Source organism: Pseudorca crassidens, chromosome 1, assembly GCF_039906515.1.
Source record: "Pseudorca crassidens isolate mPseCra1 chromosome 1, mPseCra1.hap1, whole genome shotgun sequence".
Taxonomy (NCBI): Eukaryota; Metazoa; Chordata; class Mammalia; order Artiodactyla; family Delphinidae; genus Pseudorca; species Pseudorca crassidens.
In genome coordinates this window covers 6,150,420-6,177,011 of record NC_090296.1, presented here as the reverse complement: position 1 = coordinate 6,177,011, position 26,592 = coordinate 6,150,420, and the positions used below count along the sequence as shown (strand labels likewise).

The 26,592-nt window shown below is 58.6% G+C and overlaps 1 protein-coding gene across 6 annotated transcripts in view; it reads right to left on the bottom strand.

The window, feature by feature from the left end:
- Window positions 1-26,147, bottom strand: part of CCDC85C (coiled-coil domain containing 85C) — an 83,724-nt gene extending 57,577 nt beyond the window's left edge. Inside the window, exon 1 of one of the 6 annotated variants that reach the window (XM_067726128.1) lies at window positions 25,021-26,147. In XM_067726128.1, the coding sequence (XP_067582229.1) occupies window positions 25,021-25,831 (811 nt within the window). In that variant the 5' untranslated portion in view covers window positions 25,832-26,147. The remainder of the gene's footprint in view (window positions 1-25,020) is intronic. The other 5 variants (XM_067726147.1, XM_067726138.1, XM_067726098.1 and 2 more) reach the window with 5 other exon arrangements.
- Between the last annotated feature and the right edge of the window lie 445 nt (window positions 26,148-26,592).

Here is a 26,592-nt window from a genome sequence, read left to right as displayed (position 1 = left end):
GGTGGAAGTCAGGAATCCGAATCACCTCCCAGGCCAAATCAGATACCTGGGGGCCGGCGATCCCCTCCATTCCCATCCAGAACTCAAGTCGCGACAGGAAACACTAGGGAAACCCAGGGTGTGCGTCCTCCGCCCACCCCACAAATCTCCCCTGTCCAGGCAGTTCTAATGGGCATGGCTAGACTGACAGTCACGTCTCCCCCCATCCCCAAAGAGAAACCACAATCCCACAAAGGGGGCCAAGGGCACATCCAAGGGGGTGACAGATCACCAAATCAAGCGGTGACATGTGGCGGGGATTTCTAGATGCCTTCGTAAAGTGTGGCTGCTAACCTTCCCCACTGACCACATCTAAAACCCAGGGCCAGAGGCCTCGAGACAGCGAGCGTGATCCTCAGGGTCCCTGCAAATGGGGTGAGCCGGCCACAGTGCACGGCGTCCATCCGGTTCCGACACACGGGACCAGGCTGGCCTGGGAGAAGGGGCTCCCGGGAGCCTCACCCCCACCTCTGCCTGGTCACACACCGTCCCCAGGACAGAACGGCGCCGTCCACTCACATGCCACGAACCTCACCTGTGGCACCTACCTCTCTGGCATGGCAGCCTCACCTCCGAGAACCTGTGAGATCCAGGGAGTAATCAGCAAGGAGCCGAGGCCCACATCCACACAGGGATGCCGGGAGCATGCAGGGTGCACACGGTTACAAAGCTCGCCCGCAGCTCCCCCAGGGCCCATGCTCACCCCGAGCCCTTTCCCACCAGACCTGCCGAGAACAGCCTTCCTGATGAGGGACGCTTGGATAGCAGCAAACATTTGCAAGACCTCTTTCAGGCTTACAGCCCTCTTACCCCACAACACCCTGGGGACTCGGGGGGCAGGGAGAGAGGGACAGACTCTCAGTCACTCGGCAGGAAATCAGGGCTCAGAGGGGGTAAGAACACGTGCCCAAGGTAACACAGCAAGTCAGCAACTCTTTCCACACCACCCTGCCCACCCCACCACCCTGGATGCCCCTGTCAGAGCCCCTGCCCACACCCATGGATGAGCTGTCCCACCGGGCCCAGGCTGCCTGGGCTCACAGGGGGGCCACCATAGGCCCCAGGGGCCCCCACTCCTGATGAGCTCTGCGGCCGGCCGGAGGCCTCAGCGTCACAGCAGACACCGGCAGGGGATGCGGCTGCACCTGCGCCCCGCTGGACCGGTTCCAACCCCAGAAACAATACTCCTGGCCTGTCTCCTCTCTGGTTTCCAGTCTGCATCTTGCTCGTCTCTCGCGCTCAGGGTGCTTAATAAACATATATTGGATGAACAAAGGCATCTCTACCACTGAGAGCCTGCTCTGTGCTGGGTGTGGGCCCCCGACCTGCACGGAGCCACCTGAGTGTCCCTGAGTCCACTTAAAGCCACGGAGACTAAGTCCAGGTGAGGTGGGCAACTTGCCCAGCGAGTGGGCGGCAAGTCACACTGGACCCCCCCCGCCCGGCACGCCCCCAGGGCGGTTCCTCCTCCACTGGCCTGCAGGTTCCAGGGTGTGCCACCGGCACGCCATGGGGACACCACGGCAAGGACGCTGCCTATGGTGGGCGCCCAGCCCCTCCACTTCTCCGTCCCATTGGTCCAGCGTCTCCCGGGCACCATCTCAGGGGCACCTCAGGGCTCAGGGCCACCTGGGTCTGCCAGGTGTCTGCTGCATGAGCAGGCAGCTCCCTCTGAGCTCTGGGCCTCGGTTTCCTCACCTGCACTGAGGCTTCAGATGCAGCGAAGAGGAAGGGCCGGTGTTCCCACGGGGGCACAGCTCAGCAAACGCCCACCCTCCCACGCATTCAACAGGACGTGCAGATGGAGGGAGGGTGCCGTGAGTGTGTAAACACCAACACGGATACAGACAGCACCCACTTGTCACCTAGAACCTTCCGTGGGTGCAGTCATACCACCCGGCAGATCATTGAATCCTCACCCCAGGAAAAAGCTTGCAGAAGTCAGCTCTATTCTGGGGAGGGGCTGGAGGGGGTGGGCAGCATGGGTGCTAAAAGCAATGAAATTGCCCTTTCTCCCAATTACACGTGATAAACTCAGCACCACACCGAAGGCCCAGCAGTTGTGAGCATTTAAATAAAGGTGACTTGAAAGCAAGAAATAGAAGCCGTGGGGAGGGGTGCTTTCAGGCTCTTGAACGTGACCGAGGGGAGCGGGGACAGGCTGTGTGGGCAGGCTGGAGGCTCACACGTTCACACACACTCATACAGACACACTCACACTCAGGTAGACACAAACATGTAGACAGACACACACACACATTCTCACTCACACTCAGACAGACACTCACATAGACGCACTCTCTCACATGCACACACACTCACACCCCTTCCATCCCGGCCGCCCCACGTCTTCCCCAAGCCAATCCCCTCGGCTCCCCTTCAAATCCAGGGCCCCTCTCCTGGCTCCTGCCCGACGCCAGGCACTGGGCCCAGGGCAGCCCAGGGGGGCCCTGTTCCCAGGAGCCTGGTCAAGGGGACGCTGAGAGAGGCCATGCTTCCTCGGCTTCCTGGGTCATCGCTGCAGCTGAGTTAATCCAAGAAGCTGGTGGCTGACTCCACAGTCAGGAGACTCGGGGCTCAGGGGCAGGCAGGGGGGACCCCGAACCCCAGCCTCCTGCCAGCTCGCCCCACAGGACCCCCTCAGGACCCCCAGACACCCATGATGGGCCCGGGCACTCCAGATGCCCCTGGCAGCCGGGGGGCCAGTGACTGACTCAGCCCACCCTCCTCCGAGCCTTGCCGAAACCCAGCCCCAAAGAGTCCAGGCAAGAAACACAGATGGACGGGGCAGAGCCCAGAAGGCAAGGAGCAGGTTCAGGATCGCTGAGGGCAGGCGGGGTGCCCTCGTGACCCAGGAGGGCATGGGACGGGGGCGGGGGGGCTGCCTGGTGACTCTCAGGGCCCTGCCCACCCCCACCTGCTGAGAGGCCGCGAGGGCAGGGCCGCTGGGGGAGGGGCTCCCACACCACCTCCTGCCCACCGCCACCTCTCCTGACCCTCACTTGTCCTCATCTTACCAACAGGACACCAAGGCACAGAGGGTGTCAGGCTGTCCGCCCGCAGGTGGCCTGAGACACCCCTGACCACCCCCATCTGGCTGCGTCAATAGCTCTGGGCGTCGGCCTGGGGTTGGGACATGGAGTGACCCCAGCAGCGGCCACTGTGGCAAACCACACACACCCCGGAGCGAGTCACCAGGGCGAGGCTGGCCGCTTCATCCAAGCCTCACAATCCTGGGCCGCTGCTGGAGAGCAGACGCCTTCCAGGAACTCGGTCACCGAGGTGGATGGAGCCACTGGGACAGGAAGCAGGCGGCCTGGCCACCGGGGCCCCTGAGGAAGCAGGGGACGGGCAGCTCGGCGTGGCACGCGGCGTCGGGCAGGGGAGGCACCAGGCGCCCATGGGGCGCTCCCCACGTGGGCAGTGGGTGCCAGACCAACGACGGTTCAGACGTGGGGCCGTCCTGGGAATTCACAGCAGAGGCTGATGCGGAAACAGCCGCATGCAGCCCCGGCAGAGTGAGACATGACTCAGAGAGACCCATGCTAAGCACTGGGGGGAAAGGGTGGCTGGAACTGTGAAAAGGGGGTGGCATTTCAGCCACAGCTTGCACACCAGCAGGATTTTCCAAATGGAAATGGAGGGGAGGGGAGGGGAGGGGAGGGGAAGGGGGTTGGAGGTGGAAGAGCCAGTCCGGGCAAACGCGGGGGGGTAGGGAAATGCCTGGGTAGCATTCGGGGCGCTACTGGCCTGGAGTCACGGAAGCTTCTGGGAGGGGGCGCGGAAAAGGAGTCAGGGTCAGATCACAGAGAGCCTCCAGCCGTGTTCCCAGGAGCCTGGGCTTGACGTTGAGGCTGAGGGTCCCTGTGGGTGAGGCGCAAGGTGGGGGCTGTACTTCCGGAAGAACATTCTGTAAGGGCAGAGAGAGGGCTGGAAGCGGAGACCCGGGAGGCAGGGAAGCCACCTGGGAGGCTGGAGCAGAGGCGGGCCTGGGGGGTGAAGTCCCAGCACCAGCAGCGACAGAGCCGGGCAGGAGCGCCCCACACCTGGACATCACAGACCCACACTCACGGTGCCACCGGTTCACCATAAACCACGTGCTCGGCGGGGCAGCAAAGACCTGCGCAAGGCGGGAGTAGGCCATGGACTGCGCCACGCCAAGCCAGGCAGACCCCCTGCGTGTCTGGACCTCCTGCAAAGCACACGGGCCCCAAAGTTAAACTCCAAGCTCTACAGCTCGCAGTGTGGCATCTCAGGCCTGGGGCCTGACTCCCCTCCTTCGGGGCCTGGCCCCTGATGGGCAGAGATCCAGTGACCCGCCTGATGGTAGGCCTGCCCTGGCCTGGGGCATCCACTGACCCTGCCCAACAACTGCCTTTTGTTCTGAGGTCCCATTGTCCTCAATTCTCTCGCCTGCCTGCACCAGGGCCAAAGGAGGATTTCCAGAGGGATCTCTCCATGGGCTTGTGGAGAAACATCCTGTCGGCGGGACCTGCGGCTCCTGGCCTTGCCCGGAAAGGCCACAAAGCGGGTGGGGGCCAACGAGCCTCTGGAACTGGCCCCGGACACGAGTGGTTACTCTAGCCCAAGCGATCGTTGGGCTGCAAGGTCGTCCGCAGGTGGTGGGACTCGCCCAGGCATGTGGGGCCGCGGCGGGCAGAGCCAGCCCTCCTCCTCCAAACCAGCCACCCTGCTGCCACGCTCTGCCCTCCCGCGTGACCTCATCCAGTCTGGGGACCCAGGGGGGTTCCCCCAAAGCTGCCCCACCTCACAAGGAAGGGGTGCCAGGCCTGCCCCTCGGACCACCCGAGGGGGGGCGGGGTGCTGACACGACCAAAGAAGCCAAGAGGGAGCACGGTACCCCTTCTGAAGGTCCCGGCGGGGACGCCCACAAGGTGGGATGAGCAGAGGGCCACTCAAACTGGCATGTAAGAACTGCCAGTGATGCTCTGATAATATACTCTCAACACAACCTGTAAATCAACTATACTTCAATAAAATTTAAAAAAAAAAAAAAAAGGATATTCTCAACATGCTCCCGGGGGAAAAAAAGGGATTACAAACTGTAATACGACATGGCAAAAGTTGATTTTTAAAATGCATGTCTTAGGGCTTCCCTGGTGGCGCAGTGGTTGAGAGTCCGCCTGCCGCTGCAGGAGACACGGGTTCGTGCCCCGGTCCGGAAATATCCCACATGCCGCGGAGCGGCTGGGCCCGTGAGCCATGGCCGCTGAGCCTGCGCGTCCGGAGCCTGTGCTCCGCAAAGGGAGAGGCCATGACAGTGAGAGGCCCGCGTACCGCAAAATAAGTAAATAAAATGCATGTCTTAGATTAGATCCTGAACAGAAGAAGGACGTTAGGGAAAAGCTAAGGAAATGTGGAGTGTGGACTCCACTCAGTGTATCAATATCAGCTCGTGAATTGTAACGGATGCACCAATATACCAGCGGATGAAGTGAGCAACCAGGGAACAGGGCGCAGGGTTTATGGGAACTCTGCTATCTTCTCAATGATTCCGTAAATCTAAAAACAGTTCTAAACAGCAACATTTATTTTTAAAAGTGTGTATAACAACTCTACACATGTGGCAAGAGCTCATAAAACTCTCCACACACATAGGAGTGAGAGCACAGAAAGACAGGCGCTGTCGGAGGGAGGGTCTGAGGTCTGGTCACTCACTGTGTGGTGCTGACGTCACTGTCCTGGTTTCAATAATGCCCCGTTCTCCAAACATACGGACACCAAGGCGGGGAAAGTTGCGGGGCGGGCGGGGGGTGATGAATTGGGGGATGGGGATTGACATATATACACTGATATGTATAAAATGGATAACTAATAAGCATCTGCTGTATAAAAAACAGATAAAATTAAATTTTTTAAAAGAAGTGGTAATGACCCGTTCTCACGAGGACGTCACTGCTGGAGGGAAGGGCACACGAGAGCCCTCTACGCTACAATTGCAACTTCTTATGAGTCTATAATTAGTTCAAAATAAAACGTTAACAGAGTTTGTTTTCTAGGTCTGTGAGTTTACTTCTGTTTTGTATATAAGTTCATTTGAATCATTCTGTTTAGATTGCACATGTAAGTGACATCATGTGCTATGTGTCTTTCTCTGTCTAACTTCCTTCACTCAGTATGATCATCTCTAGGTCCATCCATGTTGCTGCAAATGGCATTATTTGCAGACTCACAGACATAGAAAACAAACTCATGGTTACCAAAGGGGAAAGGGGGTGGAGGGGATAAATTAGGAATTTGGGATTGACAGATACACACTACTACATATAAAACAGATAAACAACAAGGACCTACTGTATAGCACAGGGAACTATATTCAATACATTGTTAAAAAAAAAAAATTAACAGAAGGTGTACACAGACTTCCCTTTTCCACCCAGCATTTCCTCCTTTAGGAAAGAAGGAAAACGTTAATATCTGTTCTCTGCAGAGGGCAGGATTATAGGTGATTTTCAAATTTCCATGTTGAGCCTTCCAGTACCTCCCAAGCCCCCCATTACGGGCACACAATAAGCAAAGGATTGTTTAGGGGTGGGTAATACTCTGCGTCTCCGCCAGGATAAACCACAGGGGGTTGGAGTCTGCAGCCTGAAAGGACCAGGTGAGACGACAACTGTAGGGGTGTCCCCACCCCCAGCCGGACACGACATTTGTCCGGAACGAAGTCCGGAGCTCCTCACACACTCCCACCCACAGAGTCCAGACAAAGAAGGGGCTGCCTCGCTCCCCATCCCCAGTGGGGTTCACGCATCAGCAGACATTCTAGCCCCCTGGGAACTCCTGTCAGGGGACCCCAGGATAAATTAGGAAGGCTGAGCTCAGGCTTGCAAGAGGGGGCTGTGTGTCCCCAGACGGGGGCATGTGATGCACTGGGAGATATCTACAACGTGCATCATGCTGCAAAAGGGGCTTTGGAGCCAAGAGGTTCCAGAAAACGCGTTCTACCGATGCGCACGTTTCAAGTCCACTAACTGCCCCACTGCCCACAGAGAGGAGAAAAATCGCACTCAGAACTAGAATGTTCCTGCTTGTCTCCTAAACTCACCCATTTCAATGGCCAGGCCTCCCACGGGAAGTGAGAAAGTGTACCGATTACTGACAATACCACCGCTGGCCACACCGCACTGGTACGCAGAGGCCGTCTGGGTGCTGGGGCCCAAGGTGATTATTTTTCTAAATCGTCTATAATAAACAGGCAATTGTTTTAGGAGAAGAAGATGCGTCCATGGGAATGATGCGGCTTGTGCGCGGAGAGGCAGTGCAAGGCCGTGGTTAGGGATGCGGGCCCCAGAGGCGGGTACCGCTCTGCCCCTTTCTCCGCGGGACCTGGGCAGCTTAACCTCTGGGCCTCCGCTTCCTCTTCCTGTCCAACGGGGAAAACAGAGGTGCCTGCGCTTTGTGAGGGCTAAAGGAGTGGATACGCAGACAGCACCGAGCACCCACGAGTTCCTACTGTTCCTACTATTACTATGCGAGCATCTTGGTCCATCCTCAAGAGCCCTAAGATGAACTGGATGGGGTCACTCCATCTAACAGAGGCGGAAGGGTGAGGCACACAGGTGTGTGTGACCTGCCTGGGCTTACACAGGTGGACCCACGACCAGAGCTCAGGACCCTCCATCTGGACCCTATCAGGTGGCACCCAGTGCCAGCCAGGTAACAGAATCACAGCCTCAGCTGGGACCCGCTGGGTGAGTTGGGCTTGGCCAAGCACAGCAGTGGGGTGTGTGAGATGCCAGAGCCCCTCTTCCCTGGACCTCAGGCGGGAGGCTGAGAGGTGGCCACGCTCAGGGCACAGGGACAGGGGCCAGGCCAGCCACCCGGGGAACTCCTTCCTCCTCCCTGCAGGGAGGACCATCCCATTCTGGGCAGGTCTTTCTTTCCTGATGGCCCCTGCCTGCCTTGGGCGGTGCTCAGACCAAACAGTAATAATGACCCCAACGTGACTCTAAGGCCCAGATACGGGCAGGGCTGGGGGACCTCAGGGGCCCCTTACAGATGAGGCCCACAGAGGGGTCCAGGACAGACTGAGGCCAGACCAAGGCCCCTGACCCTCCTCCAGGGCTCCTACAGAAGACTGCCCACCACACAGACACACACACAGACACACACACACACACACACACACACACACACACACACAACTCAGAGACACACCAGACCCTAAGTGTCTCCTGAGCAGGGGCCAGCAGCCTGCGGGGAGGGACGCAGTGGTCAGCAGGCACCAGGGGCCGGGCCCCATCCACCATTACCACCCCTCACAGCTGGAGGCACTCTGCTTGAGACAGCACAGCACGGAGCTGAGAAGACCACCAAAATCCCCACTCTGCCCCCGGGAGACAGGCAGGAAACTGAGGCACAGGGATGGGGCGGTGGTATCTGTGAAATCCCATGGGCCTGCGGACTGCGTGTCCTCATCTGTGCCACGGGGCCGCGCCAGCTCCGCCTCCCCACATCCGGGCCCCGGCAGCCCCGAGGACTTCTCCTAAAGGCCCTTCATGATAAATGCACGCATGTTTAGGAAGCAAGCTCTGTAATGAGGCATCATTTCCAGATGCCAACTCACAACTCTGGCTCACAAGCATCTCCTTGTCTGAGCCTCTCGGGACATGGACGGGAATAGTGCTGCGCCAGCGAGCCAGCCCCCGGCCCCACTGGCCCTTCCCCCACCCCTGCCGCTGCCGGTCCAGGTCCCCGAATCCTACCAGGCGGCCTCAGGGCTGGCGTGCCACAGCTAAGCCCTGCAGCCACAGGCAAACCTCCGGAGCTGGGTCCCTGCCTTCCTGACCCAGGACAGGTACCGGCAGAGCAGGGGCCCAGCCAAGCCACCTCACCTTCCCTCCAGCAGGGCAGCCTCCCACTGGGACCTCCCCTTCCCCACAAATTCCCCTCCCGGGCCTGCTGGACACCTCACGCACCCCGAGTATTAAAAGGACAAACCCTAAGGACAGCAGGAAGGACACGAGAGCACGTTATCCGAGGCGGCCACCTGCTTCGGGGGAGGCCCAGTGCCCAGTGGTTCAGAGCAGGACTCTCTGGGCTCTGACCGCCCCCATTGCCATGGGCCACTCTCCCTGCCAAGACCTTCTCCCCCCTAGTCCTCTATGAATCGTGACCAAAAACAGCCTCGGTGCCTGCAGTAAACGGTCAGAACTAAGTCTCGTTCAAGACCACTGAGGGAGGTTGTGTATGCTGGTTTTCTAACACATCAGAGAATGGCATACGTGGATTTATTCCAACCCCCTATGAAGGGGCCCTTCGAGATCCCTAACCCAAGGGTCTGCTTCACTGGTGACAAAGTGGAGCCCGACGATTGGGAGGGGGAGGGGAGGATGGGGGAGGGGCCTCAACAAGGTCAGACTGTCACTCACCGCTCCCCTGACTGAGGGGCTCCGCGGCCCAACTGGACCAGCAGAGGGCCCGGCGTGGTCTACACCCGAGTGCACCGCGCCGTGGGGAGGTGGTCACGGCAGAGCAGGTGCACCTGAGGATTCCCTGCCCCTCCCCACCTCCCTGTCCCTGCGGTGGGCTGACCCCTCCTCCCGCAGGCTCATTCCCAGGTGCAGGAATAGGACACAGCAGCAGGCAGTCACTCGCGCCCCGAGGCCCACACCACTGACAGCCTCAGAAATGTCTGCCGCGCGAGTACCGAAGCCACGTCACCCTCCCCGTCCTCGTGGGGAACACAGAGAACCCAGCCCAGCATGCCTTCCATCTCCCCTTGGCGCCCCCCGCATACCCCCTGAGGCCTCCTAGACCCCATTCTCCCCTTGGGACCGTCCTTTCCGCTTCTTCCAGGCACTAATCAGCGAACCACAGAAGGGCCAGTGGGGATGCCACCGGGAGACACGGCCTCTCGGCTGGATGCAGGGCTCCCCCCTCCCCCAAAGCTGCCCTGCCCCACTGGCACCCAGGAGGCTGCAAACACCAGCTTGCACATGAGTGAATGAGCACCTTTCAGAGTCAAAGTCATTGGCTGGGCGCTGGCCCGGCAGTGCAAACCGCCTTCTCCTGGCCCCCAGGCCTCCCCCTCCTCCCAGGGCCCTAAGCCTGACATTCTCATTAAGGCAAATGAGGCACTACTGCATATATTTTCAGCGGGAGAAAAGGGAGCCCACAGACCTAGTCAAAAGTCACCAGAGGCGTGGTCTGTAGGAGGAGAGAGGAAGGATCAAGGTTGCAATTCAAAAGAAGGAAATTAGAAGACTTTCCCATTTTCATTCTGCTCCCGCTGGCAATGGCTGCTGTGCCCACAGCGGCAGGGAGTTGGCATGTGTGCCTCTGGGGCAGGGGGGGTGGGGGGGCGGAGCTTGGAAAGTGAAGCCTCGGTGGGTGCGGTGGAGGAGGGCAGCAAGCGATCCCTCCTGGCCACTGCTTTCTGATTTTGGGTCAGATCAGTCCCCCACCTGGGCAAGCACTTGGAAGGTGAGGGCCTGAGGTTAGAAACTGGGCCACCGTGGATGCTGAAAGCCCCAGAGTGGCAGGAATGTCACACAGAAAAGAAGGCCCAATGGCACTGGTTCGGCTGCATGGGGAGAAGGGGCCAGGCTGGGAACAGCCACCAGGGCAAGGCTGATACCCAGGGAGGAACTTCCTCAAGTTCCTCCAGGGTCTCTGAGCCCCCATGGACCTGGTCCAACTGCCTCATCTCCCAGCTGGGTAAACTGAGGCCCAGGGAAAACGAGGCAGAAAGGAAGCAACACGTAGAGAAAAGTCCAGGAAGCAAAGATAGATGTACGTGGAAACATCTACCCAACTCTAAACCCTCACATGAATACAGACAACTTCAGGAAAGAGGAACAAGAGGTGTGACTCCTGAGAACAGAGGACGGGGTGGGCGTGAGCCAGAGCTCAACACCCACACCTCCCAGACCACAGGCTCAAACCAAGCGGCCTTTAGGTTTCACTCTCTGACTCCTGCGTGGAGCCTCCTGGCAAGGCGCGTGCATTAAGCTCATTCATTTTTACTTTTTAAAGGCTTCAAGGGGAAGCAACCTAAATGTCCACTGACAGAGGACTGGATAAAGATGCAGTATATATACGCAATGGAATATTACTCAGCCATAAAAAAAGAATGAAATGATGCCATTTGCAGCAACATGGATGGACCTAGAGATTGTCATACTCAGTGAAGTAAGCCAGACGGAGAAAGAAAATTATCATATGATATCACTTACATGTGGAATCTAAAAAAAATGATACAAATGAACTTATTTACAAAACAGAAATAGACTCACAGACTTAGTAAACAAACTTACGGTTACCAAAGAGGAAGAGGGAGGAGGGATAAACTAGGAGTTTGGGATTGAAATATACACACTACTGTATATAAAATAGATTACGAACAAGGACCTACTGTTTAGCACAGGGAGCTATACTCAATATCTTGTAATAACCTACAATGGAAGAGAATGTAAAAAAAAGTATATTTTTATATATAAGTACAACTGAATCACTTTGCTGTACACCTGAAACTAACACAACACACACTAACTAAATCAACTATCTTTCAGTAAAAATTTTAAAAAAGAAACTGAACAAAATTTTTAAAATATATATATACATATATATAAACAAATTTTTAAAAAAAAATTTTTAAAGGCTTCAGGGAGGGATTTCACTAGCGCTCCCACTGTGGTTCTGGATCTTTCCTGGGCCACAGACCACTCTCCACCTCTGAGAACCTGCATAAGTACACAGCCATGTTGGGGGCCCAGGGCTCCCCAAAGCCTGTCATGCCCAGATTAAGGAGACCACTGAGCATGTGTCCACTGAAGGTCAGCACAGAGCAGGGCACAGCTGACCTTGAAGCAGCAGGGACTGCGGAGGGACCAGAGGAGGCTGAGCTGACCCGGGTGTCTCCCTCCCGTCACAACCCCCCAAATAAAGCCCCAGGCCAGGAGGTTCCAGTGACCCCACCTGTGCCGCATTTTTGGAGGGCAAGGGGGCAGACTCGGGGGGGCCGGCCACCACCCCGACCTCCCCCCCCCCGCCACTTTCCCGCTCATGAGTTTGGGTTGCACCACAAACAAGGGGTCTTTTCATCCAGCATTACCCACAGTGTTTCAGCCCCACACGCTTGGGAGCGGATCACATTGCCCACAACCAGGCCAGCTCACGGGAACGAGGCCTTAACTCGGGGGACAGGGATTATGGACTCTGCAGGGAGAGAGGCGAGATGAAAACAGCACGGTGCTGGGGACCACCCTCCAGGGCGGGGACCTCGGAGGGAGGGCAGGGAGCATCCCGGGGGGCCTCCTGGACACACTGAGGAGCTGCTGCGGGTCAGCAGGAGTTCCCACAGGCGGGGCAGGGGCTGCAGGGGCTGCATGGGGGCGTGGAGCAGGGCTCACAGGAAACCCTCGGCCCCAAGCCAGGAAATGCCCTCAGCAGAGGAGTGACAGCAGCAGGAACGGGGCCCAGCGGCTGCACGGGGTGCTGGGGGCCTCCAGGGAGCTGACGCCAAGGATCGCCCCCTCCCGCCAGCCCCCCACCGCCAACTGCATCTCCAGAGTAAGATACCTCAGAATGGGGCTCTCCTCAGACCTTCCTGGCCCCCAAGGTCAGGGAAGCCCGAATATTAGCCCCTCTTCCTGGGGCCAAGCCAGTGCCTCATCAGGCCTTCAAAGGGGGGAGGGGGCATGGGGGAGCCATGCTGCTATCATCTCACCGGTTGCCCTGATGCTCCCCGCCACACACACACACACACCCAACAGTGGGCTCAAGGGCACAGGAAGGGCAGTAACCAGGGGGGTCGAGGCCAGGGCCAGAACACCAGGTGCAGTGCGTAATGGCTTCACCCGCCAGGGAGCGGCTGGCGCAATGACCCGCAGCTGCACCCAGGCAGCTCGGTTAACCCCGAGATGGTGAGAATGCCTGCTGCCCGTCACAGCCACGCATAGAGGGCCGGAGGGGGACCGGCCGGAGCAGGTCTGCAACCTCCTCTACACACAGAGGGGAGGGAGGAGAGGGCCTGTGTCCATCCCCCGCAACCTACCCCACCTCACCCCACCGTCTGAAAAGCCATTTTCTTTGTTTTCGGATCCCGCAGGCCTCCTGGCCTTGTTTCGAGGATAAGGAGCTGGTGGCTGGGAGTGGGGGGCTGGGCTCTACGGGGAAGACCTCTGCAGCCTCCTGGAGCCCTGTGGCCTCTTGGGCTTGGGTGTCCTACACGTACACGTGAACCCACACACAAGGCCACCAGCGGGAGTGGCATCCGTGGCTGCAGGGCAAACGGCAAGAGCCTGGCTTGAGGCTCCTGCAGACGAGGAGTGGACGAGGGCTGCTGGTCACACATCCTGTGACTGTCCATCTCTAAGGGCAGACCTAAGCCTCAAGGGAAGGGCGGGATCTCAGTGGGTGCAGGAGGTAAGAAAGGGCAATTCCTGCCAGCAGAAGCCCTAAGGGCCTGCTGTGCACCGGCAAGGCAAGCAGACCCTGGGATCGTGCGTGGAGCCTGGCAGGAAGGGACAGAGCCCCCGACACCACGCTCACACGCAGAGCTTCCTTCTGTGCACAAGTGCAGTGCACGGCGCAGCAAGGAGCCGTCCAGATCAGCGCTGCCGACAGAACTCTCTGGAAGGACGGAGATGTTCCTTTTCTGCAATGACACGGTGCAGAGCACTGGCAAGGGGGCTAAGCACAGCTCAGAAACTGAAACGCTCGTGTTACTCAATCCTAATTAAGTTGAATTGAAACAGCCTCATGTGACTAGTGGGCAGCTCAGGGCTAGAGCCAGGAAACCCTGAAGTGGGGTCGCCACCCGTTAGGCAGAGGGGACAGGAGTGTAGGTGAGACGAAGGGGCCCAAACTCAGAGGGCACAGAGTCAACAGGATGGTGACCAGGATGACACTGGACTGCTGGGTCTCCAGGTCAGGAGCGAAAGGTAGAGAAAGACTGGGGGCTTAGCCCGGGAGCGATGCTTCCCAGTACGGGCAGGAGACAGCTAGAGAAAGCCAGGAGCTGCTGCCAGGGAGGTCGGCGGTGCCCAGCCACCCTGCCCTGTTCTAGAAGACAAGCCCACAGTGGGCATCAAACACCACCAAGAGGTCAGGATGAGAACAGGCCACTGGACCAAGCTGGAACTGCCTTTCCCGGGGTCCAGGACTGCCAGGGGCCAAGAAGCTGCGGGTGGGCAGGTGGGCTGGGCCTCTGGTGCTCCTCGGAGGATTGGGTGGGGAAGGAAGGGAGCCGGGGGCAGGAAAACAGAAAGGAGAAGATTTTGTTTATTGCTTTGGACTAGGAAACATGAGCCTGTTTTCAGGGGAAGGAGCCCGGAGAGACCCGGGAACAAGAGGAGGGAGACAATGGTGGGGGGAGGTCCCACGGGAAGGGCTGGGAAAGGCGAGGAGAGGCGGGGAGCCCTCCCCGCCAGGGCAGAGGGTGCTGAGAGAGGGAGAAACCTGCTGCTTAATTTTCTGTCCCGTATAAGGGCGGTGTGTGCACGTTCCAGAAAACACAGAAAAAAAAGGAGAAAGGGCACGGCGGGAGCCTCCCATTGTCCCATCAGCTCCGAGAGATGTGAAGCGGCCGGGAAATCGAGCCTTCTGAGAGCCCTGGCACAGGCAGCGTGGCCGGAACCCGCCACAAAGGGCCACTCCCAGAGCGGGCTCATTAGGGAGAGGAGCCGGTGCGGCGCGCTCCGTGACGGGCGGGCGCATTCAGGGCCGCCGGACAATCGGGCCCTTGTGGGGGGGGGGTGGGAGGGTGCCTCCCGGAGCCTCTGATTCCAAGACAAGAGCGTGCCTCCTTCTAGCCTTACAACCCGGGAGCCGACGGAAAGACAGATTTGGGAAGACAAAGAGATGCTTCCCCTGACAGTGGATGGGCTATTTTTGGAAATGGGTCGGCTCTTCTCCCAAGCTGCCGTCTGGGTGCCACTGGCCCAGCCTGCCTCTGCTCCCTTGACCGCAGCCTTAAAAGGCCCCCACCCCGTCTGGGGCGGCCTAGCACCCCACAACAGGGGTGGCAAAGGCAGCGCCTCCGTGCCGATGCCTGGCAGTCTATTCTAGCTCCCAGGGCGGGGAGCTGGGGGAGCAAACCGGGCTGTGTCCAGAGCTGGGGCAGGTGCTCAGGAAATGCAAGGCCAGGCTCAGACCCAGCTTTCCACTGCTGCCTGGGAGCCCCGCCGGGCGAACCAAAGCCAGCTCCCGGGGTATCCACACGGCGAATGTCGGCAAGGCAGTGTACAAACGGGCCTGTTTCACCCTCACGGCTAACGTGAGCTGACACCAGCCTCCCCGCCCTGCGGGCCAGGCTCCGTGATGCCCCAGTGTGGGGCCACGTCCTTGCCTCCGGCTCACCTGCTGATGGGCCATCTCCAGCTTGGGCAGCCCTGCGGGCCCAGCAGCTTCTCTCCCAGAGCTTCCCACAGTGGCTCTGCAGTCAGCAGAACGCCCAGGAACGTCTACAACCACAGGAGGCTCCGGGACCAACAGGGGCCCATCTCTGGGGGCTTGTCCAGGCAGTGGCACTTTTTAAAGTTTCCGGAGGTGATATCTAATATGCAGCCGAGGTTGGGAACCACTGATAAAAGCAAACGTGTATATAGCAAAGGAAACCATAAACAAGACGAAAAGACAACTCTCAGAATGGGAGAAAATATTTGCAAACAAATCAACAGACAAAGGATTAATCTCAAAAATATATAAACAGCTCATGCAGCTCAATATTTTAAAAAAAACAACCCAATCCAAAAATGGGCAGAAGACCTAAATAGACATTTCTCCAAAGGAGACATACAGATGGCCAACAAACACATGAAAGGATGCTCAACATCACTAATTATAGAGAAATGCAAATCAAAACTACAAGGAGGTATCACCTCACACCAGTCAGAATGGCCACCATCAAAAAACCTACAAACAATAAATGCTGGAGACGGTGTGGAGAAAAGGGAACCCTCTTGCACTGTTGGTGGGAATGTAAATTGACACAGCCACTATGGGGAACAGTATGGAGGTTCCTTAAAAAACTAAAAATAGGGCCTTCCCTTGTGGCACAGTGGTTGAGAATCTGCCTGCCAATGCAGGGGACACGGGTTCGAGCCCTGGTCTAGGAAGATCCCACATGCCGCGGAGCAACTGGGCCCGTGAGCCACAATTACTGAGCCTGCGCGTCTGGAGCCTGTGCTCCGCAACGGGAGAGGCCGCGATAGTGAGAGGCCCGCGCACCGCGATGAAGAGTGGCCCCCGCTCACCGCAACTAGAGAAAGCCCTCGCACAGAAACGAAGACCCAACACAGCCATAAATAAATAATTAATTAATTTTAAAAAAAAAACTAAAAATAGAATTACCGTATGACCCAGCAATCCCACTACTGGGCATATACCCAGAGAAAACCATAATTCAGAAAGACACATGCACCCCAATATTCACTGCAGCACTATTTACAATAGCCAGGTCATGGATGCAACCTAAATGCCCATCAACAGATGAATAGATAAAGAAGATGTGGTACATATATACAATGGAAATATTACTCAGCCATAAAAAGGAATGAAATTGGGTCATTTGTAGAGACGTGGATGGACCTAGAGACTGTCATACAGAGTGAAGTAAGTCAGAAAGAGAAAAACAACTATCGTCTATTAATGCGTATTATGTGGAATCTAGAAAAATGGTACAGGTGAACCGGTTTGCAAAGCAGAAACAGAGATGCAGACATAGAGAACAAACGTATGGACACCAAGGGGGGGGAAGCCGGGGGTGCGGGGGAAGAATTGGGAGACTGGGATTGACATATATACACTAATACGTATAAAACAGATAACTAATTAAACAAATAAAAGTAAACCAAAAACAACAAGCAAAAAAAAGCAAACATGTATTTTTTAGTAACTGTTAAAAGGAAACAGGGAAGCTGGGGAGAGGCGAGGCAGCGGGATGTACAAGTTACCATCCTGGGAGCGGGGGGCAGGTTTGTTTGTTTTGAAGAAGCTGAAGACCATTTGGTGCCAAATGGAACAAATGCAAAAAAGAAAGGCAAGTGGCCAAAGGGGCTTGATCACTGTCGGGTTTAAAACAAGAGGGAGACCTCGTCCAGTGCCTCCGGGCTGCCCATTCCTCACTCCGACATTTACTGAGCACCCACCATGTGCCAGGAACACTGGACCCCGCCCTGGGGAAGGTTATGGTCTTGGGCAGAGATAGGACAGCAAATGGCAAAAGTCCAGAACAGGTGGCCTCGTCCCGGGCAACCCCACACCAGGGAACCAGAGCCAGGCATTCTCCTCTAGCACCAAACCTGCTACCCAGCCCTGCAGGAGGTGATCGGATGGCAGAGGCAGGTAATTCCACCGGGGCACTCACCACAGCCCCTCACGAGGACAGGCTGGCCAGCCAGGGGTCTCGGTCTAAGCCAGTGCTGGACAGAGCAGTGCCTGTGTGTCATGGCAACCACAGCACCGCCACCACCCAGACCTGCCCCAAGCTGAGGGCCAGCCACCAGGCAAGAGACCTAACCACAAAGGTAACAACAAGAGGCAGGATGGGCAGGGCAGGTGGCCCTTTCCCTGTGGCTCTGCCAGTTGTAGAGGATGCTAGGGTCTCTGGGACCCTGGGCGGGGCCCATCCAAGCTTCCCATTTTACAGATGGGCAAACAAGGGGCTTGCATTAGGTCAGGTCACAAGTGGGCTCAAGCTGCTCGTTCTGTGTCATCTAAGCCACACAGAACAGCGCTGGAGGGCACAGCCGTGTCCCCAAAGCCCCAGATGTAGCGACCATATCAGCTGATGGGGCCACCCGTGTATTAAGTGGGGCACAGGGGAAAGGGAGGGGATGGTCTATGTAAAAGTACCGGTTTCTGAGTGCACCCCTCACACGTAACTGTGGAAAAACGCTCAGAGAAGGTCACAGCTGGAACCACTCACAGCTAGAAAAGCCCGGCCCAGGGACTTCGGGGGGGGTGGGAGGGGGAATGCAGGTACAGTGGGAGACGTGCCACAGACCCCACCTGCCCAGCATCGCCCAGTCACCCGTCAGCCCTCAGAGCCAGATGTGCCTGCTCCCCAGCTGTTCCTCCCGCCATGCCTGGCCTCTCCCCTACTCTCCTCTGCTTGTACTGACCGGCTCCACCTCCCAGGCCCATCTCAGCTCCCAACTCCAGCCACCCCCTCCGCTGAGCTCCCGGCACACCTGAAGGGGTTGAGAGCCAAACTAGGGCACTTCCAAGAGTGAAAGGGGCTTGATGAACACTCATACGGGGACGAGGGGGGCACAGGTGGGCGCAGGCTCCAGCATCACGCCAGACGGCCCCCTCCCCACCCCACATGATCTGACGTGACTTGCCTCATTGCCCTGAGCCTTTTCCTCAGCAGAAACGGGGACCCCAGTGCATCTCAGCACCGTTGTGGCCGAGCCTGGGGCGGTTCCCCCTTCCCTTCCAAGTCTCCTCTGAGTGCCTTTAGGGCTCTGGGCAGTTTGCTCCAGGGTTTCCGGCTTTCCCAGGCATGGCATTTCCTCCACTCTAAGATACCATCAGTCACAGATGCCCAATTTTCCAGAGTAAGGGAGGGGAAGACCGTGCAGTAAACACACACACTGATTCTAAGATGCACCCTGCACTGCCACAGAGGAGGGGAAAGCCCATCTTTGAATTCAGGAAATAACAAATGACCAAGGCCTCTGGCCAATGGGGAAGCAGGAAGGAGGAAAGGGAAACAGACCCTCACCTACGTCCCAGGGCTCCCGGCTTCTGCTTTGGTTAAGTGATGCTCCGCACCTCTGTTTAAACATCATACACAGGGTGATCCCAAGAACACTTACAAACGAATCGATAAAACTCCTGATCCTTCTGCCCTGCTCCCCAGACAGCAGAGACCAACAGTGACTCGTTCGAGAGCAGGCAGGCACTCATCACCAGGGGACTGACCCAGCTCCAGACCTGCCCTATCACACTCCACCCACCTGCCCCCTCTGGCCTGTGGCAGCAGAGGACAGCAAGAGGGGAACGTGTGACAATGACCAGCTCTGGGTGCCTGGGAAGAGGGGCACCATTCCCCTGTTCATGATCAAAGGAGCATCACGTCCCTTTAGCAGACAAGTTTGTTCCTCTGTCTCCAGGCTTTGGGGAAGCCACTGGGGTCCCCTCATCACCTCCCCAGCTCTGATGAAATCCCAGAGCACTCCCTGCCTGGATCCCGGGCACCCAGGTTGCAGGTGTGGGCAGAGCAATCGTGGGTGTAACCATCCTGTGGAGAGGTACAGTGAGGCTGCAGAGAGAGAGAGTTTGTCGCCCACAGGTGCTGCTCTGCCCGAGCCCCAGGGCAGCTCAGGACTGACCCCTGACCCCACAGGTCAGGAGTCACAAGCAGGCAGACGGGGGGTGGGGGCAGGGCTTTGGGGCAGACCCTCCTGATCTGAGAACCTCAGAGAAGGTTCTCTCCCATGACCACGGTCACAGCTATCGCCACCCTGGAGGCCCCAAGCTTCCTGCCCCTCTGTCCCCAGCCTGGCCGCCACCACGACAGACCCCAGGTTAATGCTCCGGAACCTCCGCTCCCCAAGCCCGGCTACACGAATCACCGTGAGCAGCACTCAGAATTCAGACTGAGTAACCACTCAATAAACGTCTGCTCTTGTTTTCCTTCCTGCTTGAAGGGTGAATTCTCTCAGCCACCCAGCCCTGCCCGTCCACCTCCCTGACTATTCTCTACTCGCTGTTCTGTACTCACACAACCAGATGCCCAGCTCTCTGGGTGTCCCATTACAGTGGGTTCAGGAATGCCCTGTGCTTGCATGCCTCCCCCGACAGGGAGCTGCCCACCTCCAGATGCAACCTAGTCCACCTGGACCGCTCTTGTCTGTGAGGGCTGAAATCCGAATCGCTGGAACTTTGGGGGTCCACCCTGGGGGGCTACACACAGCACTGACCCCGCTGGGCTGACAGCTCTCCCCGCCCAGCAGCAGCTCCCCAGCCCCAAAGCTTTTCTTCCCCCGGCTCAATGTTCTGGTTCTTTCTGTTCCCATGAGGAGGCTTCCAGGCCCCGGGCCTCCCCCACGCGTCATGAGAACACCTCGCAGGCCCTGGGCTCTCGGCACCCATGGTCCAGATCCACCTGCAGACCTGCTGCTGCCGCTGGAAGGCCACCCCCCTTCTGTTCAACTAGACAACAACTCATTTGACTCTGACACGGGGTGGGCACAAGGGCCCCCCTCATGAGCATGTGTCAGGGGGTCCCCCATCCCCACCCCGAGGAGGCAAGTCTGCAGGGTCCAGGTGACAGTGGAGGGTCACTGAACCCATCCTTTAAGGCTCAGTTCTAGGACCAGAGTAGTATCATCCTCGAGACACAGATGAGGCTTCGAGGTGCAGTAAGCTGTCACCTCACACGCGCTGCGCAGTTTACACACTTCACCACACTCCCTCCTCCCTCAACCCAAGGGCGGGCAACGGCTTCCCACTTTGCAGATGAGAAAACAGAGGTCCACAGGGGTCCTGCTTCGTAGGCTTCCAATTCCTCGTGCTGATGACAAGGACAAACACGGCACAGAAAATCCCCATGGGTGCAAAACACAGACGATGAGCAGCAGATTTCCTTGCTAATCGCGCTGCCCCGGGAACGATACGAAACCAAGTGTGTGTCCTAAGAACTCAGAGGCCGGGCCATGGGTAAGGGGTCTGCTGGGGCCACAACAGCAGAGGGAAACCAGCCTGGCAGGGAAGCGAGGGAATGAAAAATATAAGTGAGGAGGGACTCCGTGCGCGGAAGCCTGCGCTTTCCCCATCCCACTGATGTCCGGAACCGTGAACCGTCATGCCAGGAAGCAGGACAGCATGACTGAGCCTCTGGGTCTGGACTGAGAACAGGTGCCACACCTTTGCTACACAGGTCCAGCCCCTGGAGCTCCCGCCCCATCCTGCCTGGGTCCATCTACAGGGGGCCCTGCCCAGGACCAAGCTCCGGACAGCCTTCCACTGTTGGTGGGGGTCTCCCATGGGAGTCTTAGGCTGTCCCGGTCCAGAGGGGCAGCAGGCACAGGGCGGCAGGCCCAGACTGACACCGGAGGCCAAGACTGATTCCCCAGACTGATCCCAGGCCCCCCAGCCAGCCCACGGGACTGGGAGCAGGTCACCATACCGCTCCATGCCTCAGTTTCCCCACCTGCAATATGGGACCATTTGGAAGCTCTGAACAGAATGGAGCTGGGACTGGGACACCCTCTGTGGTAAACTGTGAAGTGCTGGGCACACCCTGGTCCCACCCTGGGTTACAGGCCAGTGAGCTCCTTACCACCAGCCCCCTTTGGTATGTGGCCCTGGGGGCTCCGTACCCCAAGGCCAGTGACGGATGGTCAGGGTCAGGATGCAGAGGGAGGGGGAAAAGCTTATTCAACCTGCCCCATTGTCTTTGCTGACCTTTGGCCCCAGGCCTGACTGGGTTTAGGAAAAGCTGCCTTATTAGCATCCTGCCCAGGAGCTGCTGAGCCGGGAGGCCCCTCATAAAAGACCTATTCAGGGCCAGAGGCCCAGACCACCCTCGCTCCATCCTCCCTTTAAACCAACAAAAACACAAGCAGGAGGACAAACCCATCTTATTTTGAGAAGCTGAAATTTTTAATCCAAACTTTTAAAAGTAAACAGGGCCCACACAAAGGCTGCTGGAGGCCCCGGTTTCTGTGGGTTAGCTAAAGGGAAGTGGACCCCGTGGTGTGATGGGGGGACTGGGACAGATGTGAATGGGGACGTGGGGGGGAAGGGAGAAGGAAGGTGGGACACGCAGGATGGGGAGGGGGAGGGGAGAATTGTTGAAAGTACTTTTGTTTGGAAATTGCATCAGCTCCAAGTGGCAAACCTGACCTTCTGATGTTTGGGGTTCGCCTGCCTCAGTTTGCCCCACCGGATTAGAGTAAAGAGCATCCCAGTCCAGACTTTAGTCAGCCCAGCCCAGACCTCCATCAAAACAAAACAAAACAAAACAACCCAGAGAAAGGCCTATTTGCATCCCCATTCACAGGTCCACCAGGCCCAGCCCCAGCCAGGGATGGCATACCGATGGGCCACCACCCACCACAGCTGCTTAGGGCCCTTACAGCATCCTGAAGGGCTGCAGGTACCCTGCAGCTTCCGAGACAGGATTACAGGGCCACTGCTCCCCAGCACATCCGCAAGTGCCACCAGACGCCGGCTCAGTCGCAGACACTCAAGCGAGCTGTCTGTCTAAACAGCAAACAGAGTTTCAAAGAGAACACCGATGTCTATCTGGCAAACCCCCAACAGGTCCCTCTCTTTTTCATGAGGAGCCTTGGAAGAAGGATGCACGGCAAGGATGCTGACAACCGTCGAGGCTTCTGACAACTGTCGAGGCCCACTGTGTGCAGGGATAAAGGGGGCACTCTGGGTTTTGCCCCACTCTACAGAAGAGCAGAAAGGGGCTCAGGGCAGTTACGTAACTGGCCAAAGAGAAGAGGGAAGAGTGTAGACTTGAACACGAGACAGTCTGAGCCCTCTGGGTAACGGGGTTATCAGCCATCTGCTCAGTGGTCACCGATAAGGAAGTGACACTTCCCAGGACAGGAGAAGGAGGGCAAACGTGGGTCAGGAACCAAGAATAGGGAGTCAGCAGTGTCTGCTGATGAATATTATCGGCCACAATGACAGCGGGCTGCTGGAGAGGCAAGCCAGCCCACGGGTCTGGGCAGGAGAGGACCCCCAGGGCACCACCCAGGCAGCTGGGACTGAGACACCTGAATCTCAGTTGCTTTCCCAGGAAACGCTCAGAACCTCTCTGAGCCTCCACGTGCTTGGCTTTAAAATGGGGATAAGGGCCCGAGGCACAACCCTGGTATCCGACTCCTTTCGCCACCACCCAGACTGAGGCCTGTACCTGCCTCCACCTCTGGCTCGCTCTCCGCTCAAAACTACAAGTCCAAGTACAGAAAAGTGTTTTCTAAGAGATGGGCCTTTCCTTGTTTCCAGGCATCCTACTCATATTGTTGGAGAACAACTCAAGGCCACGCCTGACTTTATGAGACAAAACTAAACGACAGCGATGCCACCTATACCTGAAATTCATGATGAGAATATGAATGTTCATGTCACCCCAACATAAAGCTTTGCCACCACAAAATCTGTGGCAGTCCTGTTCCGAGTGTGCATGGGACTGGTGGCAGCATGGGTTCTGCAGGAAACCCTACAGCTCCACCCGTCCCGCCCTCCCCCAGTGGGGTGGGAACCTCACTCCTGCTCTGTTCACTGAGGCAGCAAAACGCTGAGCCAGACGGGGTCCGCGTCTCCTTGTCCAAAACATGACAGAACTTCTCAGCAAATGTGCTCTGACACTCTGGGGCTTCAGTGCCCTGCTGAGAATCGCCCTCGCCAAGTGTCATTGATGACGCAGCTGAAAACCAGAAACGTTTCGTTTCCTAGCCACAGGCAGGACTGCAGCAACCCCCCGCCTCGTACTGCACTCGGGCAAACCGAGGCCCAGAAATCTGACCCTCCCAAGGCCCCCAAGAAGCCGAGGCCGGAGAGGCTGGGCCTGGGACTCCTCACTTCCCAGATGGTGCAACCTTAACATATTAAACCTCCTAACGCTCAGCTACTCCCACTGGCCTTAAGGAGACTGCTGGTGGGAGGTGGGGTGGATACAGAGTTACCGAGAGAAACCCAAGTTGTAGCCTTAGATTGCTAATCAGTAACAAAATATCCCTCTAAACCTAGTCCTGCCCTGAACTCACAGGCTGGGAAGGTAAACGAAGGAAAAACGGTGCTGGGCTATCACCCCACCTCCCGGGGTCCAGTTCCCACCCCAGCCCGCCCCCCCCCCAAGGCACCTGCGAGGCCACTTGGCCACCAAACCAAAGAGAGAGCGCCCTGTCCCCACCCCACCCCCCCTCCAGGCTGTCACTCTGGGGAAGAACAGTCACTTAAAGCCTAGATACACTTTCTCTGAACTAGGAGAGCCTTTAAGGAGAACCAGAAAGGGCTGTTTAATCTCCACCTTCAGGCAAAGAGTTCAGGCAGCAGCAAATGCCACCAGAAGTAGGAGCCAAGCCACTGAAAAACGTGGAAGGACAGGGAGGTGGGAGAGGAGACAGGCAGCAGGCAGAACCACTGATCAGAGGGCTGGGGATGGGGGCCGGCTGCTCCGCTCCTACAGAGCCCTCTGCCTTGGGCCCGACAGTCACACAGGCGTGGAAGACAGTAGCTGAGCTTTCCTGAGGCCAAAGGTCCTCCCACCCACACCCTGGCCACCGCAGACGACTGTGGCACTTCCTGTAAGGTGACCAACAGTTTACAAACCCTTCAGAGGCTTTTATCTCCACCTCAAATCCAGGAGGTAGGGATTATTGGCTCCATTCTACAGATAAGAAAACCGAGGCCTGCAGAGACAAAAAGCCAGGATTCATTCCAAGCCCGCATTCCTCTGGAAAGTTTTAGAGCCTGAGTTGAGAAAGGTCCCTGAGCCCTGAAAAAGGCAGGACTAACAACAACCGAGGAAGGCTCTTAGCCCCGGGTACTCTGGCCCACCTGCCTCTGATCCTTCCCAGCGGGCAGGCAGCAGGGAGGTCAGGTGGAATTCCAGCCCCAGCACACAGGTGAACACTGCTTAGGTTTGGGGCTGCCTGTTGCTCCAGATAAGAGAGGGAATTTCACTTTCCCTCAAAGGGCCTTTCTTTCTTTCTTTTCCATTAAAAACTTCCCGCTCCCGGACAACGGTTTCCAGGCAGGGATGCGGTGCCCCCGGCCAGCCCTACAGTGCCAGACTCTGATACTGATAAACTCCGCAGGAGAGAAACTTTTCTGGGGTCTGGCGGCCCCCGGCCCGCTGCGTATTCAGAGGGGCAGGGGCACGCCTCCATCACTTAACCAGAAAATTACCACCCAAAGCCCCACTGCGGGTGGGCTCGGGAGCCTCTGGATGCCAGCTGGAGGAGGGGTCTGGAGTGGCGGCCGCCCGCGGGGGAAGGGACTCTGGGCCCGAGACCCGCGCCGCCAGGCAGGTGCCGTCCTTACCGTGCAGGCCGTTGGGGATGCTTCGGTGGTGCGGTGGCGCCGACAGGTCGTCCAGGGACCTGCGCGTTGCGACAGCTTTGCCGTCCGGGGCCTTGTGCGGCCCGGGGGGCAGCAGCGGGGGCGGGACGTGGTGGTGGTGGTCGGGGCTGCCGCCGCTGCCGGCGCTCGACGTGCTGCTGCCGTCGCCCACGTCGCGGGTCCCCGCTCCGGCCGCGCCGCCCGCCAGCGGCCCGCTCAGGCTGGCCTGGCTGTCGATGGAGCTACGGGAGCCGGCGCCACCACCACCACCGCCGCCGCCGCCGCCGCCGCCACCCGCGCCCCCCGCCAGCGCCGCGCGCTCCTCGTCCAGCAGCAGCACCAGCTCCTTGAGCTCCAGGTTCTCACGCAGCAGGCCCTCCTGGCGCGCCTCGAGCTCGCGCAGCTTCTGCTGCGAGCGGGCCACCTCGTGCCACACGGCGCCGGCCGCGTGGCGCCCGAAGCGCTGCCACTCGCGCGCCAGCTTGCGCCCCTTCTGCCGGTCGTCGTCGAGGAAGCAGCAGAGCTCGCGCAGTTCCTGGTTGTCGTCCTGCAGCCGCTGGTTCACGTCCTTGAGGCCGCGGATCTCCAGCAGGTGCTGCTGCAGCCGCCGGTTCACGTCGCGCATCAGGCCGCCGTGCTCCAGCATGAGGCCCACCTTCTCGCCCTCGGCGCGCCGCAGCCGCCGCGCCAGCTCCTCCTTGCTCCAGCGCAGCAGCTCCTCGTCCGGCACCTGGCTCAGCTCCTCCGACGACGCCGCCGCCGCCGCCGCCGCTGCCGCCGGGGGCTTCGCCATGGCGGGGCCGTCACCGCGGCATCGCCCGCGCCCTCGCCCGGCCGGCGCTCCCCGTGCCGGGGCTGCGCTGGGCCGGTCCGCCCGCGGGCGGGGGGCGACCAGGGGCTCGTGCGGCCTGCCCCGCGCCGCCTCGCGCGCCCTCACGCAGCGCCCTCCCGGGCCGCCCGGGAACCCGCGTGTCTCGAGGCTCAGCGAGCTGGGACCGCTGCTGCGTCGGCGGCTGCAGTGCCGGGCGCTCTCCGGGCTTAGGCGAAGCAAGCGGAGGCCCGCCCCCGGCCCAGCTCCGGAGCCCCAGCCGCCCCGCCCACTCCGGGCGGGGAGGGGCGGGGCGCCGCGGCCCGGCCCCGCCTCCGGGGAAGGGAGCGGGCAAGGCACGGCCGGCCCCCACGTCCCTCCGCGCCGTGCGCCCGCCCGCCCGGGGCCCTGCCACAGGCGCCCTCGAGCCGTGGTCCCGCCCCCAGCCCGTCCGATTGGGCCTCTCCGGGGGTGTGCGGGAGGGGCGGGGCGCAAGCGGGGGACGCCGCGGAGATGGTACAGTCCACTGGCGGTTCAAGTTTCTGCGCCGGGAGGACGCGGCCTCGGCCAATCCCAGGGCTACAGGGCGCTTTTAAAATGCAGGTACGGCTGCAAGGAGGGGGAAGGTGGGAAAGGTAGGGCAGGGCTTCCCTTAAAGGAGACGCGCGGAAATGGTCGCCCAGCCCCTTCCTAGGCCCGCGTGCCCCGCCCGGCCTCCCCCGCCCCAAATAAACAAATACCCAAGA